Source organism: Pholis gunnellus, assembly GCF_910591455.1.
Source record: "Pholis gunnellus genome assembly, chromosome: 10".
NCBI classification, from domain to species: Eukaryota; Metazoa; Chordata; class Actinopteri; order Perciformes; family Pholidae; genus Pholis; species Pholis gunnellus.
Window position 1 is genome coordinate 15,420,143 of NC_136537.1, and position 18,157 is coordinate 15,438,299.

General features: G+C 42.2%; 1 protein-coding gene across 1 annotated transcript; it reads left to right on the forward strand.

The window, feature by feature from the left end:
* Positions 1-695: 695 nt before the first annotated feature.
* Positions 696-14,541, forward strand: f8 (coagulation factor VIII, procoagulant component; the record flags this gene model as incomplete). Its single annotated transcript, XM_079167531.1, has 28 exons — positions 696-862; positions 1,136-1,233; positions 1,557-1,679; positions 2,833-3,045; positions 3,628-3,810; positions 3,955-4,058; positions 4,329-4,449; positions 4,566-4,836; positions 4,932-5,097; positions 5,219-5,306; positions 5,523-5,740; positions 5,895-6,039; positions 6,257-6,466; positions 7,404-7,670; positions 7,833-8,398; positions 8,519-8,664; positions 8,909-9,074; positions 9,167-9,406; positions 9,636-9,864; positions 9,950-10,132; positions 10,294-10,410; positions 10,869-10,940; positions 11,148-11,233; positions 11,385-11,534; positions 11,745-11,889; positions 11,992-12,140; positions 13,531-13,713; positions 14,003-14,541. The coding sequence occupies 28 exons, from the start codon at positions 696-698 to the stop codon at positions 14,198-14,200; spliced, it is 5,004 nt and encodes a 1,667-aa protein (XP_079023657.1). The 3' UTR covers positions 14,201-14,541.
* Between the last annotated feature and the right edge of the window lie 3,616 nt (positions 14,542-18,157).

Genomic DNA, 18,157 nt, shown 5'->3' on the forward strand with positions numbered 1-18,157 from the left:
ATTTGTTCAATGTGATGGGTGGGTTATTTTGTATTACAACACCATCAGCTAAAAGCTGTTTGGACCAAATCTTAAAAAATAAGTTTCACTATTCAATTAAATTTATTTCTAGCCTAATATCACAAATTTACCACAGAGCGCTTTACAATCTGTACAGCACACGACATCCTCTGTCCTGCGACCCCCCCAAAAAAATACACTTTAACGCGGAAAAAATCTGCAATCAGTTAGAATAATAGTTTGTCGTTTCTCACTTTCAAATCAGCGATGCAGTTATAGGTGAATAATACGTTGTTAAATGGATTTTGATCCAGCGAGTGTCATGCTGGAGCACCTGACGAAGGAACTTTTCACAACTTGTCAACCCCAATATGTGTTATTAATATGTATATTATGCTACTTGATGAGCCATCATTGTAGGTATTTGTGCTTTTTTTCCCATGAGTTAACTGTATTTTACGAGTTCATTGTGCAGCAGCACGGTGTGTCCAAGAAAAATGTCTCCCACTGGGCAATACAACTTAACCTGATCTTATCCTAGCAGAGCGTGCGCATTTCACCCACCACACACGCCCCCACGTGCAACTTCAGCTACCCTGTTACTCCTCTCCCCACCCCCACCACCCCCATCCTTTAAATGTTTCAGCCCACAGGGGAAGCAGCAGAGCCGGCCGGTGCAGTCTTTGACCCTGGACATGGAGCTGACCGCGATGAGAACCGCAACACTTCTGCTGCTGCTCTGCTTCTCCGCCGGAGGAGCAGAGCAGCAGTCCGCTGCTGTAAAAGGGTATTACATAGCAGCTGTAGAAATCGGTTGGGACTACGTCTACCTGGACGATGTTGACCCAGCGTCCTACCAAAGGTGAATATTTCTTTGTTTAATTCAAACTACCCACTCTTGATATGTCATTCAGGCCTCAGACAGTTTCCAAACGCTGGTTTAGTAGAATAGAAAAGTATAGAAAGTACAATTAGGCTTGCATGCTTCCAATACAAGCTCGTGTTTTAGAAAGTAAAACATATACAATTAATAAAGATGGTAACAATTGATTTAGAGGGCGGCTGTTTAGTGTTTATTTTGTTATTATTTGTTTTGTTTGGTTCCATTGATTTTCTTCTTCTTTTTTTCTAAAAGGAGATCCAGAGATATTCCTCAAAAATACGTCAAGGCAGTTTACAGAGAGTATACAGATTCTACATACACTGTCCCCAAACTAAGGCCAGCATGGACAGGTAGGTCTCTTTTAAAATTCTCAATCAAATATTTCATTAGGTTATTTAATCATAATTTTCATTGATGTTTAATAGCCTACTGCTCTATTAATTTAATAAATAAAACAAACTAAATAATGTCCAGAACCTGAAACGGAAAGTAAAAAGTCAAATTTAGTAGTTTTACAGTCAAGAATGTGATTTGAATACTGATGTTGTGGACAAATATAGCGTTTGCCTGACTTTTCAACACAAAGAACGAACAGTTCTGTTTCGGAGCGTGTACCTTTTGTCTTGATCATATGTATGACTTCTTTAAGAATGTTGTGTCCTTGTTACTGCAGGTATTCAAGGCCCAGTGATTGTTGCTCAGGCTGGTGAGATGTTGCTGATCCACTTTAAAAACCTGGCCTCTCAGTCCTACAGTATCAGCCCTGTGGGGATCACCTACTGGAAACAGTCTGAAGGTAGGAAACTAAATGGAGGGATCTGCTTTTTTACTTTCTCTCATGCACGTGCTTAACATTAGTCAGCAGCAGCACACTTCATTTTTTTGACTCAGCATTTTGACTCATAATCACTTTGTGAATGTGAAGTCCATGTTACAGCTTAGATGAGTCAATGGCAAAACACTTACTGGTCCAATCCTACTTTTACGGTTTTCAGGAAAAATTGATTGTTGTCTGTCTGAAATAATTTTGGGGTCAAGAAGGAGAAAGATCCACAGAAAAGGCAATGATGTAAATGTCAAATTCCTACTGACCAGAATGATATCAGAGGCAAACAGTGTGACTTCATTAAGAGATTAAAAAACAAAGTTGACTCCTCATTCTTGGGAAATTACAGCGAGCAACGGTCATTATCTTGGTTGTGCAAATTTCTTGCTGCATGTTTGAGCCAAACGGCCAGTCTTACAGCCTGATGACTAATGTTAGGTGCCTTTGAATTACAATACCCAACTGCAAAGGAAATAATGAATGATCCCTGATCAGAGCAGCTTTCGAAGGTTAATACCCTTCACAGAAGCCATTGGCGTATGTCCTAATGCTGCTGTAGATCCAAAGCAGCCAGTTCTTGTAAACAGCTCAGGTCTTCCTGTCACAGGGTAGATTATCATAATGGAGTTCATCATAATCTGAAAGGCTGCACCTGTCGCATACAGGAATGAGGCGTCTCATCTAATCGCACCAGCGTGTGATATCAACAGCGAAGAAAAGTGTGTGTGTGTGTGTGTGTGTGTGTGTGTGTGTGTGTGTGTGTGTGTGTGTGTGTGTGTGTGTGTGTGTGTGTGTGTGTGTGTGTGTGTGTGTGTGTGTGTGTGTGTCTGTCAGTGAATCCTCTTGATATGTTTTTACAGCAGTGTACATTGTTACTTTCACTTTTATTCCTGACAGTATGTTTTTTTATAGGGAAAGTTCCCAAAACATAATTGTTTTAAAACATTATGTTACTTTATTTATTTGTTGTGCTCCTGCAATGTCATTATAGGACATTTTTTGTGCTGTATAGTATAAAAATTAGACCAGATTACTTGCATTCTTGCGCCACCCGTTTTCCTGCCTCGACCCTCCTCTACTGCTGAATACAATCAGAGGAGTCATGCGGCGTCTTTGTTTCCAGGAGCCGGCTATGATGACTCCACAGCAGGCCATGAGAAGGAGGATGATGCCGTCTCTCCTGGAGGCTACTATAAGTACGTGTGGGACATCAGCCCTGAAGACGGTCCCACTACCAGTGACCCAGAGTGCCTCACCTACTCCTACTCATCCCAGGTGGACACAGTCCGAGATATGAACTCAGGACTCATCGGTGCCTTGCTCATCTGCAAAACAAGTCAGTGTGTGGTCGGGCAAAGGGTACAAACACAGCATCTAATCACACCTACAAACATGCATTACCTCTTGTCATGTCTTTTGTCTTTATGTAATTTATTGTTCTTTAAAGCTCTCTTATTAGTGTCAAAAACCAAAGTATTTGACAAATTAAAAAAAATCAATAATACATATTCTGTATTTGCTGAGACATTTAATTTAAAACTACAAATGTGATCCTCATGCTGGTGCTAAAGGAAAAGTGAGGGGCATTGAAATTCACCCAGTGGGCACCTTGATTATCTGTACAAAATTCTACGGCAATCCCTCCAATAATTGTTGGGATGTTTCAGTCTAGAACAAAGTGGTGGACCAATCGACCAACAGATCAACATCTTCATTCCTGCACTGAATAGAGACGCTCGCAATGAGCACGGATTTATCCGAATGTATAGAAAAGTAAACAAAAATGTAGAGGAAAAGGAATATTAGATAATAAGATGAAGACGCTCTTGTATTTTAAATTGCTCCGTAGCATTGCAAGCATAGTATCACATCTTGAATCACATGTATTTTGTGTATGTGTGTTTTTTTTTCTTCCCAGGTGCCTTCAAAGATGATGGCCAGAGGAGAAACCCGGCGTTTGTCCTGCTGTTTGCAGTGTTTGATGAGACCAAGAGCTGGTATGGAGAGATAGGAGAGAGGAAGAGCAGAGAGAAGTTCAAGAAAAGCATCGGCAGAAAGGAATACCACACCATCAATGGATATGTCAACTCTACGTTACCCGGTAATGAACCAGACCGGCTGTAGACAGGGAGTCTGTTCCATGAAGTCGTGTTGTAACGTTAAGTGTTGCTAACACTGTGCCCAGTGTATCAGTGTCTGTGCTGTATGTGGCTAATTCTATCTCTCTCTGTCTGTCTGTGTGTAGGTTTGACAATGTGTCAGAGTCGTAAACATGTGTTCTGGCATCTGATTGGGATGGGCACAGCTCCAGAAATCCACTCCATTCAGTTTCAGGATCACACTTTGCAGGTAATTCAAGTCTTCACATAAAACACTCACACATTTTAAAGAGTAAAGGAGATATTTCCTAAACTCCTAAATCCCCCAAAAAATCTGATCAATCAAACCAGCAAGAGTATGCTAGATTTTGAAAGTTTCAGTGTTGCCAACTCTTTTCCAGTTTAAGTAGCTATAGCAGCACTAGCTCCAAAAGTCTCTAAATCTAGCTAAATTGCCACGTCGGCAATTTGACAGTCCGTCCCTCCCTCTAACATTGACACTTGTATTGTTATTGTTTAGGTGTTGACCCAACGCAAAGTCACCGTTGAGATGACCCCTATGACGTTCATCACTGCAGAAATGAGACCTGTTACTTTAGGCCGCTTCCTTATGAGCTGCCAGATACATGCCCACCGCCACGGTAAGAAAGACCAGATACGTCTCCTGGACTTAGGACAATCTGTCACTCGAATGAAATGTACTTCACCTCCTCTATTTAAATGATAACTCTTGTGGTTATTGTGTGCTGCTGCTCAGATGGCATGAACGCCTTCTTCACGGTGGACAAATGCCCTGACCCTGTGATTCTGCCGGGACCCGACCTGCGTCACGCCAAATACGAGGATAACGAGGACAGCAGCGATGACGACAGTGGCGAGGATATGTTCAACACCATAAGCTTTCAGCCTAGGAAGCCACAAATGCAAGCAAGAGCCAGCGGAGGACAGCCACCTAGGACCTGGGAGCATTACATCGCCATTGAAGAGGTCACCTGGGACTACGCCCTTCGTCTCAAACCCACAGATAGGTAGGAAAGATGGAGGAGGAGCTGGAAGAAGAATAACAGAGATTGAAAGTTGATTTTAATTGATTGTCTTTTCTCTGTCGTCTTTGACTCATCAGTGACTTGCAGTCAGGACATTTGGTTGCACCTCCCCATCACCTGGACTACAAGTATACAAAGGCTGTGTATGTGGAATACACAGATGGATCTTTCACTCGGAGGAAGTACCCTGCCCCGACACTGCTGGGGCCACTTCTGAAAGGAAAAATCAACGATCAAATCTTTGTGAGTGACGACAAAAAAATATTAAATTTGGTCTTTTGTTCATGAAAACAAAAGCATATATGTAGCGCTCTTTTTTTTTGGCTTTCTAATGATCTTCCATTGGTTTGAACTGTGTCTCCAGATCACTCTCAGAAACCTGGCCAGCCGCCCTTTTAACATCTACCCCAATGGCCTTACCAAGATCGGTCCACTGCATAGATCCGCAAATGGTAAGCTTAAGCAAAGACATAAACCAACAGACTAAACTCATCAATCGTTTATATCACAATCAGCAATGCGAGCTTGCAAATATACAAAAAATCTGTAATTTTGGCAACACAAACTGCATGTATACAGTTTTCAGTGCAATATGTTTTCTTACTTGTCTTTAGTGGTCTTATTCTCATTTTATTTTCTGTTTCATCTATCTCATCACATTAAAACAGCTGCAGAGACGGACTTGCGCTCCATGGGAGTGCCGCCCAACGGGACGTTTAGCTACGTTTGGAGGCTAACATTAGATGATGGACCCTTGGAGGGAGACCCCCAGTGTCTGACCCAGCTGTATCAGAGCACCGTCTCCCGAGATAGGGACTTGGCCTCCGGGCTGGTGGGCACCCTGCTCATCTGCAAACACAATACCATGGACACCAGAGGACGTCTGGTGAGAAGAACGTCTCTATAACAATAATAAACATGCTTGACATAGCACAATGTTGAATGGATTATTTGAAAAAGTCCTGCTGTGTTCTCTCTCACCTGCACTAATATAATATAACACCCTCTGTCTCTTTCACTGAATCTACTGCTGCATGCAGTTGGGCCCAGACAAAGAGTGGAGCCTCATATTTGCTGTGTTTGATGAAAACAGAAGTTGGTACTTCAACGAAAACATGCAGAAGTCAAGCCAAACCTCCTGGAACATCACAGACCCTGAATTCTACAGCTCTAATGTCATTTACAGTAAGATAATTCAGTGTCATTTGATACATTATTTTTAAAATATGTATTATAGCTGCTTTAAAGTGATTATTTCTATTCATTCTCTATGTCCACACAAACAGGCATTACTGTATTTTGTTTTGTTCTTATTTGTATGAGTGTTGTTATTCGTACGAACGGCCCATAATACATTGATTCATCACACCATCAATTTAATAACTCTTCCTTTTAACTCCAGGTATAAACGGTGACATGTTCGGCGGGCGACAGTTTGTGTTGTCTCAAACGGACGTTGCCTTCTGGCATGTGGCCAATGTGGGCACCCAGAGTGACTTCCTCTCTGTTTACTTCACTGGAAACCTCTTTCGGTACCAAGGCCTTTACCAGTCCGTCCTCACCCTCTTCCCCATGACTGCCATAACCGTTCCAATGGAAACCGAGCTGATGGGTGAGACTGACGTCTTATTTGTTGGATAATGTTGGTGGGTGTAACCAAATTTTAAGTAACTCATTAATTTGATACTTGAAGGTCACCGTAATATAAGTACCTTTTAGCTGGAAGTTTTGGCTAGTTGTGCTTTGGAAGGTAAGCTTGGCTGACTCTACTGTAGGTGCAGTAATGTACTGCAGATATCTTTCTATGGCTTGACTGCAGTTGCTAACAGGTGCTAGCTTCACATTTTAGAGCATTCCCAAATCAAGTAGGAATATCCAAACTGATTTTTTTTACTTCAGAGAATTTGTAAAACACTTTTTGTAATAACATAACAGTTCTCACATTACGACTGTCAAGTACAGTTATAACTCAATAACTAAAGGAATTCGGAGTATATCTATTACTCCCACATGGCTCTCAACATGCCAGCATGACAGCTCAGCTGTCGGCTAGCAGCTATCTGTGCTAACAGCACGAACATTGCAAACAACAGCAACAGTGTTGACAGGGTGATTTACCTGGGAGGAAACCGGAGGCGTAATAAGCGGTAACTACCATATAAGCGCAGTGCAGCGCTTCGCCAAGAGAGCTTTGGCAACCTCAGTAGCTTTCAAATTTCCATTTGTCTTATTTCTTTTCAACAAACTTACAAAAACAAAGAGCATAATCGGAATAATTTCCAAGAGACTATAACCAAATATATATTGAACACATAAGATGTGTCATACAGTCCGGTGAAGTAGCTGAAACATAAAAATGCTGCTTTCCTGAAGCACTGACATGCCTCCATGCTGAGAAATTTGACAGCTGCAGATCTTGACTTATTGATGCACAACAACGCATCAGGATACTGCTGATATGTGGGCATTTATAGAAATATATATTGTTTTGATGCGTCATGCTTCTCGGATTGTGTGTCGCTCTTGAGTCATAAATTGTCTTCTCCCAGGTGAGTGGGAGATCAGTGCCTATGATGGCAGCCTCAAGAGCAAGGGGATGAGCATCCGCTACAGCGTACGTCTTAGCGACGATGGAGACCGAGTTGATCGTGACGGGATTGAAGTCGATTACCTTGACTATATCGATCAGCCAGATCTACAGCCGAGGGGCAGGAGATCTAAAAATCGCACAGTGTTGGTTCCAGTGTGTAAGAAACCCCCCGCTAATAACAATACTCAATCAGGAAACATTTCCGATCAAACTGAGGGGACTGGTGGTGAACAACATTCAGCATCTCAGCTGAAGGAAGTGACTGAAACATCACCAGAAGGAGAGGGAGGAATCCCACAGGATATCTTGGAGGAAATGGAGAGAGATGGGGAGCGGACGGTTGATCAAACTGATCAAACTGAGGGGACTGGGGGTGAACAACATTCAGCATCTCAGCTGAAGGAAGTGACTGAAACATCACCAGAAGGAGAGGGAGGAATCCCACAGGATATCTTGGAGGAAATGGAGAGAGATGGGGAGCGGACGGTTTCTCCGAATGGGACTGAACCTGGAGTAGAGGGAGGTGGCAGGCACAGGAGACAAGCAGACGGCAACTGGACAGATGTAGATATCAGTTCTGGAGCCTCAGAAGATGGAAGCTCTGAGCTTGAGATTGGAGAAGAAGCGGCTAAAGATAGGACTGAGGCTGGTGCCGAGGTGAAAGCTGAGGAAAGGAAAGAAGCGTCAAGTGTGAATAATGGGACGAATGGAAAGCTCGAAGAGGGCAACGAGATCTTACTTGACAGCAATCCACAGCTGAACAAGAAGGACTCAACTGTAGGGCTCAGCAATTCAGAAGAGATGGATCAAAACATAGTCCCACAAAACCACATCCGGTCTGAACCTGAGCGACTTACAGCAGATCTGCCTGATCTGAAATACAACTACACTGTTAATAACAACGTCACAACAGGAATTGATCGGTCCCTCGAGTATGATGACTACGAACAAGAGGTACTATTTTCTGTGTGTATGTCTCATGTACATTCATCAAGTGTATATATATATGTTGGCTACGGTCACAAATCGAAACACAACCCCCTCAACCGCAGCAAATGCTAAATTTGATCATAGGTGAACAGCACATCAGATATACTTGCTTTGGATTACATGGACCTGCGCTCCGGAGACTCCAGCCATCGCAAAGTCTACTACATAGCTGCTGAGGAGATCAGCTGGGACTACGGCATCAGAAAACCACACCAGTTCATCAAACCCAGGTAGGAATAATATTTCATCCAGGTATCCGTGCAGGACCTTAAAGGCATTGTTTTGTGGAAAATAAAAAAATGTGCCTACCTGCATGTTATTTTCTGTATCTTTAATCTGTATATAAACAAAAATGTGAAATTGCACAATTTGTGGTTTTATGCTTATTGAATTGTCTCCCAGCCCAAGCTTTTTTTTTATCCATTCTAATCCCAATGTGTAAAGCAGCAGTATTGATTCAACTCCTCTTTTTAGAGAGATGCGTCGAGGGATGAGGAAGTTCCTGCCAGAGTATAAGAAGGTGGTGTTTCGGGCCTACAGCGATAAAGACTTCCTACTTCCTGTAAGCAGAGCAGAGCCCCACGAACACCTGGGAATCATGGGACCTTTCATCAGAGCTGAGATTAATGGTGTCCTCACAGTGAGTGATATTGTCCCTGTGCAAAATAAAAGAGTATTGAATGATTTAGTAAATAATACTAACTTTTTATTGGTGAATGTGTCTTATTCAAGGTGGTCTTCAAGAACAAGGCATCCAGGCCTTACTCCTTTCACCTTCAGGGGGTCTATGACCGCAGCCAGGGGGCCGGCATCGACCAAACCCATGCCTCCTCTGCTCCACCCGGGGTCCCAGGAGAGCCTGTGGCCCCTGGGGAGGCACGGCAATATACCTGGAGAGTAACCAGCAAACAAGGACCAACCAACGCTGAATTTGACTGCAAGACTGGGGCTTACTACTCCACTGTGGATAAGGTCTGGATAGGTCTTTGCCTTAAGCCTGTTCCTACTTTATCTTCCATAGATATACAGCGTTTACAGTATGTCTGTATTAATTTGTATAAATTCTTATCCAAAATGTATTTCCTTGCACGGAAATCAAATGGCAATCACAAAAAAAAATATTTTTTAATTATTAATGCTAATAGTCTTGAGCTATAGTTACATGACAAGAAGAAAATTATATTTGTTTTCTATGTTCCAGGTGAAGGACCTTCATTCAGGTCTGATTGGTCCACTGGTGATCTGTAGATCCGGTGTTCTCCAGACGCGTCAGAACACGCAGCCAGACGTCCAGGAGTTCGCCCTCCTCTTCCACACCTTTGATGAAACTAAAAGCTGGTACATGGAGGAGAGCCTGCGGCGGCACTGTGCTCCGCCCTGTCAGGCCAACACTGAGGACCCCTGGTACCACACCAGCAATAAATTTGCAGGTGGAGAAAAATGGTTGATTGTTGATGTGTCATGTTGTAATGAGCGTAATTTAATCTCAGAAATAATGCCTGCGTTCTTCCATAGCAATAAACGGTTATGTGGCAGAGACACTTCCTGGTCTGTTGGTCGCCCAGCACCAGCTCGTCAGGTGGCACCTTCTGAATGTTGGAAGTGATGGAGAGTACCACGCTGTGCAGTTCCACGGTTTACCTTTCACTGTTCACACCGAAAAGAAACACCGTATGGGGGTCTTCAACCTCTTCCCTGGTAAACACAGACACACACATAAAGAGACACATTACACTTCGATCATGCAAACTCTCTGTTCATGTGTTGCATAAAAACATGCAACACATGAACAGATGTTTACTCTGAAAGCCTTATTCTTGACTATTATTTCATGTGTTGCATTGCTCTATGTCACTCAGGGGTGTTTGGCACGGTGGAGATGAGACCCCCCACAGTCGGCACGTGGCTGGTGGAGTGCACTATCGGAGACTACCAGCTGGCCGGCATGAGGGCTAAACTACTGGTCTATAATCCACGTAGGTACACGCAGTGGCTCATATCTGTGAAAGATACCGGTATCTGTATTTTATAGCTAAACAGAGCAGTAATGGTGGATTCACTATAGGTGGGTTTGTTTTGCCATGCTAGCATCAATGTCGGGATAAATGTATCGCTCCAAACAGTCCGGTTCATTTGGACTTGTATAAGAAACACAAGGAACTTTTATTGTATTTAAAGCCAACAATGTTGTCAGTGCACTATTCATCACATTGTATGAATGATGTCAGTGCCATTCCCCACATTTGTGTGTAATTTATGGGGCTTTTTAATTCATGAACTTCCCATATTGCAAAATTGAATATCTGAAGTAAACCTGTAGAGTCACACTTTTCATCATTTCCAGAAATGTGAAAACAGATATGTAGTTAAGTGTGTTAAGTGCACAGAAAAGGATTTGTGGAAGGCAATATTGAGTTGGAATTTTCATATGCAGGATGCGTCTTGCCTCTGGGGATGAAATCAGGAAGGATCGAGGATTCCCAGATCACAGCGTCAGATTACATAGGTAAGACAGTGTTTTTCATTTAAAAGGGTAAGACCCACAATATTTGTCAATACTTGTAGAGAGAGGAAGTGCTTACCACAAATACCCAGTGTGCTGAGAATGAAAACGCCCCAGTCTTGTGGCCACCAAGTAGCTTTATTAAATCTGAAAGCCAGGAAATACCCACGCTGAGTTGGATTATAACCGTGTTTACACACGTGTTTCCAGGTAACTGGGAGCCGAGGCTGGCGAGGCTGGAGCAGTCGGGTTTCATCAATGCCTGGATAGGCAGAAACAAAATGTCATGGATACAAGTAAGATATACAGCCGTTCTCCTGTTAACCATTGCACAGCAATGCTATAGTATGTACTGTGCGAATGCGAGATCTGAATTGAGTATTCTTTTTATAATATCCACGTGTAAAACAGAAACACAGTGAAACGTGCTGTAATGTGTGTTATTAGGTTGACCTTCAGAGGCCCACCCTGTTGCACGGTGTGCAGACGCAGGGAGTCAGGTCCAAGCTGAGGGACAACTACATCGCAATCTTCCGCATCTCCTACAGCCTGGACCAAGAGACTTGGACCACCTACAAAGGAAACCGGCAGAACAAAGTTTGTCGTCTGCTGTTACTAGCATCACATGTACCAAGAGGCACTAGTGGTCTCTAATTGCAGCTGCATAACCATGACGTCATGCGGTTTCATTGTAAAATGAATACAGTAAAGGCAACACATTGTTCACATGTAATGGGTTGCCTATCTCGAGCAAGTTTCAATGATCCTTGAAGTTTAAACTGAATTGTTTGCATGGCTCTGGTTTAGGCATTTCATGGCAACATGGACAGCTCCAAGGTGAGAGACAACCTCTTCTCTCCACCATTTGTGGCTCGCTACGTCAGGATTCAGCCGGTAAACTTTGTGCAAAAGCCTGCTCTCCGCCTGGAGCTGCTGGGCTGCGATCTCAACAGTGAGTTACACCGGCAGCAGCTGAATTTATCGCAGAGTTCATTAGATCTGTATGAAAGTGCAGAGAATGACTCTTATATGTGTGTTTGTGCTGTGTGACCAGGCTGCTCTCTCCCTCTCGGGCTCCAGAAGAGGCTGATTCCTGACGCCAGCTTTAGTGCTTCCTCGATTTATTCATCTCTGCTGCATAGCTGGAGCCCCGACCTCGCTCGCCTCCACCAGGAAGGCAGCGCCAACGCCTGGAGGCCAAAGGTGAACACAAGTAACACAAATGCTGTCTATTAGTCTAATGTAATGTATACCACTAGTTAAAGAGTAACTGAAAGGAATAATTTGACATTCATGTTAAATACGCTTGATCGCTTTCCTTCCAAGAGTTGGATGAAAAGATTGACACCACTCTCGTATCTTTCTGCTGAACATGAAGCTACAACCAGAGGAGACGCTTAGCTTAGCTTAGCATGAACACTGACAGCAGGGGGAAACAGCTAGCTTAGCTCACAAGTCTGCATTGATGATAGGTAGGGTCAAAAGTGTGCTCCGTTGCAACCCCGCTTAGCAATGATGTCATTGATATTAGTCATTAGCTCTCTCACATTGTGATGGGAACCAGAGATTTTAAGACTTACCACCCTTTCACTCTGCTCTTTCTTTCTTCTTATTGTTTTGTTCTCTAGTTCCTCCTCCTCCTCCTCAGCTTAACATTTCCACTCTTTGCAGCACTGAACCGTAGTGGTGTGAATCGTCGCTCTGTCAAACTGTTGAGCTGTTATTAAAGGCCACACGCCAATCAGTAGCACTTGTGATCCATGGCTGGAGGTCAACCACTGTGTGCCAACTATTATCTAGAATAGCAACCTGAAAGGGCTGCAATGGCCTAAACAGATGGCCAACAGTAGCTTCATTTTTCAATGTTCTCAACATCAGTCTGAACCGGAAAACTTGTTGCAAATGTGTTCCAGGAAACAGAGTGAAATGGGATAACCTTGATTTACTTTTCCTTGTATAAAAATGTGAGAGCTGTGATTTAAGATAGGGTTTAACTTTGTGTCATTTTTGTTTGTTGGGGCTTTTCTTTGTATGTCAGTTGAAACCATAAGTGATCACAAATGTTGGTTAAATGAATTAAAATGGGAACAAAATCCCCTTATTAACTGTTGGTTAATGTTATTTGGTTTTGCTGTGTGCAGCTACATCATGTCAGTGGAAAAAGATGCACTGCCAGAAACTCTTTCCTAGTTTATAAGTTTCCTAATCGTATTGTGGGAGAGGAAGTGGTGTGGTGTTCCCTTTGGTCATCCCTACATCTGTTTTTTGTTTTCATTTGCTCGGCCTACTTCTACCTCTTTCAGAAACTGGTATCTATTTATTTGTGTTTCATGAGATGTCCTTTATTTTATGCATTACACTTCTGGCTTTTGTATTTCTGCTCATATTATTTCATAATCACATGATCTTCGTTTAGTTCTCATTTAGAGACGGTGAATATACTTTGTGAAAATCAAATCAGTGAACAGAACAAAATGAATAAATACAGACCCTGGTATTCCTGTTTGCAGATCTGTTTTTTGCCTTTGTTCTTTGACACTTATATTTTCCTTTGTACGATCTAGAAATGTTTCCTCTGCTCTTTTCTGCCCAGAACGACAACCCTCACGAGTGGCTACAGGTTGACTTGGGGAAAGTAAAACGCATCACAGGGGTCGTAACCCAAGGAGCACGATCAGTGTTTACCCAAATGATGGTGACCGAGTTCTCAGTCACCATCAGTCATGATGGTCACTCCTGGAGTAGTGTGTTGGAGGAGAGCTCCCAAAGAGAGAAGGTACACATCCTAGTTAACCAATAAAAGAAGGCCTGTGATGCTGCGAAAAATGATCCAGGTCCCTGTTACTCATTTCACGTATTCCTTCACTGAATCATCGATTCAGAAGGCCTAATCTGTCGCACAGTTTCCTTACTGCTACACAGGTGGATGAGTCACTCTGTGTTATGGAGCTGACAAACCACCAAAGGAATCCTATTGAAGTGTGTTAGTGACACACAGTCTTCTGTGTCAAAATGAGTTCATCGATTCACTTCCTGTTTCTCTCTTCTTCTTTTTCTTTCCTCAGATCTTCACGGGAAACAACGAGTCAGACGATGAAGCTCTCATCATTTTTGAGCCTCCTCTGTTCGGCCGCTACCTCCGTGTCCACCCGCGGGGTTGGATCAATGGCATCGCCCTGCGTCTGGAGGTCCTGGGCTGTGACACGCAGCAGGGGCCCAGACAACTCACCAACGCCACGCAGCCACATTCTAGGAGCGTTTAGTAGTTTTAGTATTCCTGGTTTCATTTTGAAATTATTTTTAGAGCACTTAAGTTATATATGACATGAAGCTGTTTGTATAAGAGAAGCTATTTGTTCTGTGGCCACAACTTTGTTTACATTTCGATATTTTTTATTTAGCAAAGAATCTTGTTTGATGTCATTTTAAAAAGGATCTCTAATGTTGGTAGAAATCTATTTTAAGATGTAAATTTAAACAGAGCCACAGTTTTTAAAACACAGCTAAGCAACACAGTAGGCTATTTGCTTTGCTTTCACTTCAGAGCAAACCTTTTGAATGTAAGCGTGTGTAAATATTTCAGATGGATGTATAAAGTTTGAATGGTTGATGTATATTGTTGGAATAGTTGGTATTAATGTATTTTTCTGCTTTATTAGAGTTTATATAAACGATGAATCTCAAAGGGTTTCACTGGCATTTATTTATCGCCTCGTTGTGACGTCGTCTTGTGCTCAGAAACAGGACACACACACACACACACACACACACACACACACACACACTTCTGTTCCAGCTAAATTAAATTGTTTGCTTTCAAAACTCTTAACCAAGTTCAGGTGTGTGTTTGAACATCTTCAAACAAGTTCACTTCTAATAATAAGGAACACCTCTCGATGCACTGCTTCCTGTCCTGTTCTTCATGTCCATGTCAGGAGAGGATGTAGCCCTTTCTTCCCTCCTTCCCTTCCCGCTTTCCAGCTCATTATCTCTGTTCGTTCTTTGTCCCATCCATCTTTAACTTGTCCAACATGTTCATGAACTGTTATTCTGGCTTATCCACCTCCACCAGGCCCTCCCTGCAGAAACAATGAACAGTTCTGCTCCAACAATGTCCCGTCACTAGTTGAAATGCACAGCTGTGTTACGCAGAGGGGAAAAGTGGAAAAGCACGTTCACAGCCGAGGATGAAATGAACAACGAAGTGTGTGCACGTTTTAAAGTTGTGCATTTTTTGGCCAGACTGTGTGAAACATGAAAACAAGAGCAGCCTTTATCACCTCATTATCAGCGCAGGAAGTGTGCAGGCAGTGGGTGTGTTTTGTTTTGAGGACAGGACATACGTTGGCAGGGACGTGGCAGCAGCACATTCGTGCCTGGCTGTCACACTTTATCTTTCTGAAAACAATAACACACCGGCTGTAATCTCAACAACAGGCTGAGCACCTGTAAACAGGTCCAACTGAATAATGGTTAATACACATGATCTGAACCAAATGAAACATAAGTGAGCAGAGGCCATGGCCTGCTGCCCAGGTGTGATTACCCAACAGCAGCAGCGTTTAATTAATGTTGTTTCGATAAGTCATTTATTAGCACTTCCGAATTGAATGTCCAAAGTGCTTGTTTTGTCCCACCAACAGTCCAAAACCCAAATAGAACAAAGAAAAGTGACACATTTGAGTATGTACAAGTATGACCCAGTGAGATAATGAAAGCTGTTGGTGATTAGCTTTTTGTCAATCACCAAAATTAAACAAATCATTTCAGCACTAACTAATGCAGGTGTGACAACTCCTCGTGTTCATGCGTTTGTAGGAAACTACATCTAAGACTCGAGTGTTGGCTGTCGAACACCAACCTTTGTAAGGCCAAATTCTGTTACTTCTCTGTCTCGAGTAAGTCTCTGATCTGTTGGTAAGTTGATTTTCAGACTGTACTGAAAGCATTTAAAAACAATGGCAGCCTAGAAGGAAGGGAACTAATCACTTTCAGTGGAAGATGGGTGGCAGTGATATGTGCTGTAGATTTTGTGGTTGATGGGCTGAAACTCGCAATCGACCACAAAGGTTTTGTAACAAATGGTGACCCTCAAATTCTTATTTTTTCTTCTTTCAGTTTGCGACACACCAGAAGCCCAAGCTTGCATCTACCAATGAAGACAAAGTTGAGAAATGGTTTGTACAGATTTCTAAAATATATATGGTTTTCTTCAACTGTTTTCAAATAAACATCTTTTATTATTCCAGCCATTTACTTAATCCGAACAAAAAATTGACCCATAATTAAACTTCATCAGATTTGAAACTTCCAAAACATGGGATCTGGAGTTTCAATTTCTCTGGACCCGAATGAATGATTGCCAAACTTTCCATTGTCACAGCCTGCTAATGTGTAACAGCAGTGTAAAAGAATCCGTTTCTCTGTTGACAGATCAGTGAGGAAGCGCAATGAGGGGGGCAGGAAAGAAAACAGTGTGACATAACAGAAAAAATTACCGCAGTTTTATCATTCTCACTTACATCACTTCCTGCTTTGTTCTTCGGGGCCCCTGAGGACCCAGAGGCCCCTGATAATACACTAAACTAGACCTTCTCTTTCCCGTTTTCTTCTTCTTCTTCTTGGTCAACGTTACAACACCATGAAAAGTAACATGTGTTTAATAATTGTTCCATCGTATCAGCATTTTCAGTGTGAGATATACATGCATGTCACTGCTTTTCCCACAAGTGTGTACATTACTACATTAATAGATAACGTGAAAAACTCCTGAAAGTTTCACAACCATAGAAAACATTCATGCCTGTCATATGCTTACAAGGAGAATATTGTAACCAAGTGGAACTGACGTGGTGAAATCCAAGTGGGGCTGGCTGGGTTGCTGAACAGTCGGTGGGTTGAGGTAGTTTCTTTTGGGTTTGTTTTCTGTTTATTGGCAGTTGTTTGTCATTAATTATGTTTTTGTTTTCATGTCTTTTCTAGGGGGGGGGAGACGCTGCCTTGGTCTTTTGTTGAGTTTCTTTTGCTTTAAGTTGTTTGTTGTGCCCGATCTGGGCACACGGTCTGTGGACTCCTCCTGCCCGCTAAACCAGCTGTCACCGGTTAAATTACATAGTTATATTTGTACCAATAAAAGCAATGATATTTCATAACACCTCTTGTGTGTACATGCCTTTACGGTGTTTTGAACCAGGTCTCTGTGGCAACGGGGTGCTACAATATGACAGTTATTAAAGATCCCCATGAAATACTAAAACATTCTACATGTATATTTAGACTTTGTAAATGTGGATGATGCACAGAGATTGAGCTGGCTGTTCACAACATATAGATCAGCTAGTTAATTAGAGAAAGCCTGGGAGATGAGAAAAAAGCTCTTTATGTCCAGATAAACTGTAGATGTGTAGCAGTTAATTAAGTGAACAGTTCATTTAAAATATGTTATTTTAAAGAAGTAGTTTATAATGTGGTATTTTTCTGTATACGTATAACTGGAAGATATACGTTGGATAGGCCAGATGTTTGGAACACTGGCATGAAAAAAACTATTTTGTTTATTGCTATGTAATAATATCCTAAAATTGACAAATTATGATTATTTAGTAAATCATGTGTAATGACGATACAACATTTTGACATTGAATGTATTTCCAGAAATGAGAGATGGAGGACCCCTACTGGAGAATCTACAGTGTTACATTAGATATCGCATTGAAACAGTTGGTTTCTGCACTGTATGGGGAGCTACTGCTCAGTTTGTAGAAATACAAATATTCAGTCTACATTTTTACAATTCGTACCCATCCAACTCATTTATTTTATCTCCAAAATAAGGAATAAACAGTAAGACAGCTTTGCAGCATCAGTCAGCTTTATGGTGCAGCAGTCACTCATTCTTTGGTACTTGCTGTCATTTCCCTTTTCCCAATATATTTGAGAGAAATTTCACAATGACTCTGAATTGAGTGGAGGGTTATTCAGATCATCTGTTTAGCATCGTGTGGGGAACTGACTTCCGAATTGAGAACAGCATGGTGCATTTTCCCTCTTGGCCAATCAGGGTGTGACACCGCCCTTTCTTTCAGACTTAACAGAGGTGTGGAATCACACCGCTAGAGCATTTATATCCTTCCATGACTTACGAAACTCTGTTTTTTATGTCCTTTCAAGTAAGTCCTTTTCCATATGCAATGGTGAAGCTAATCAGGATCCGAATGAAC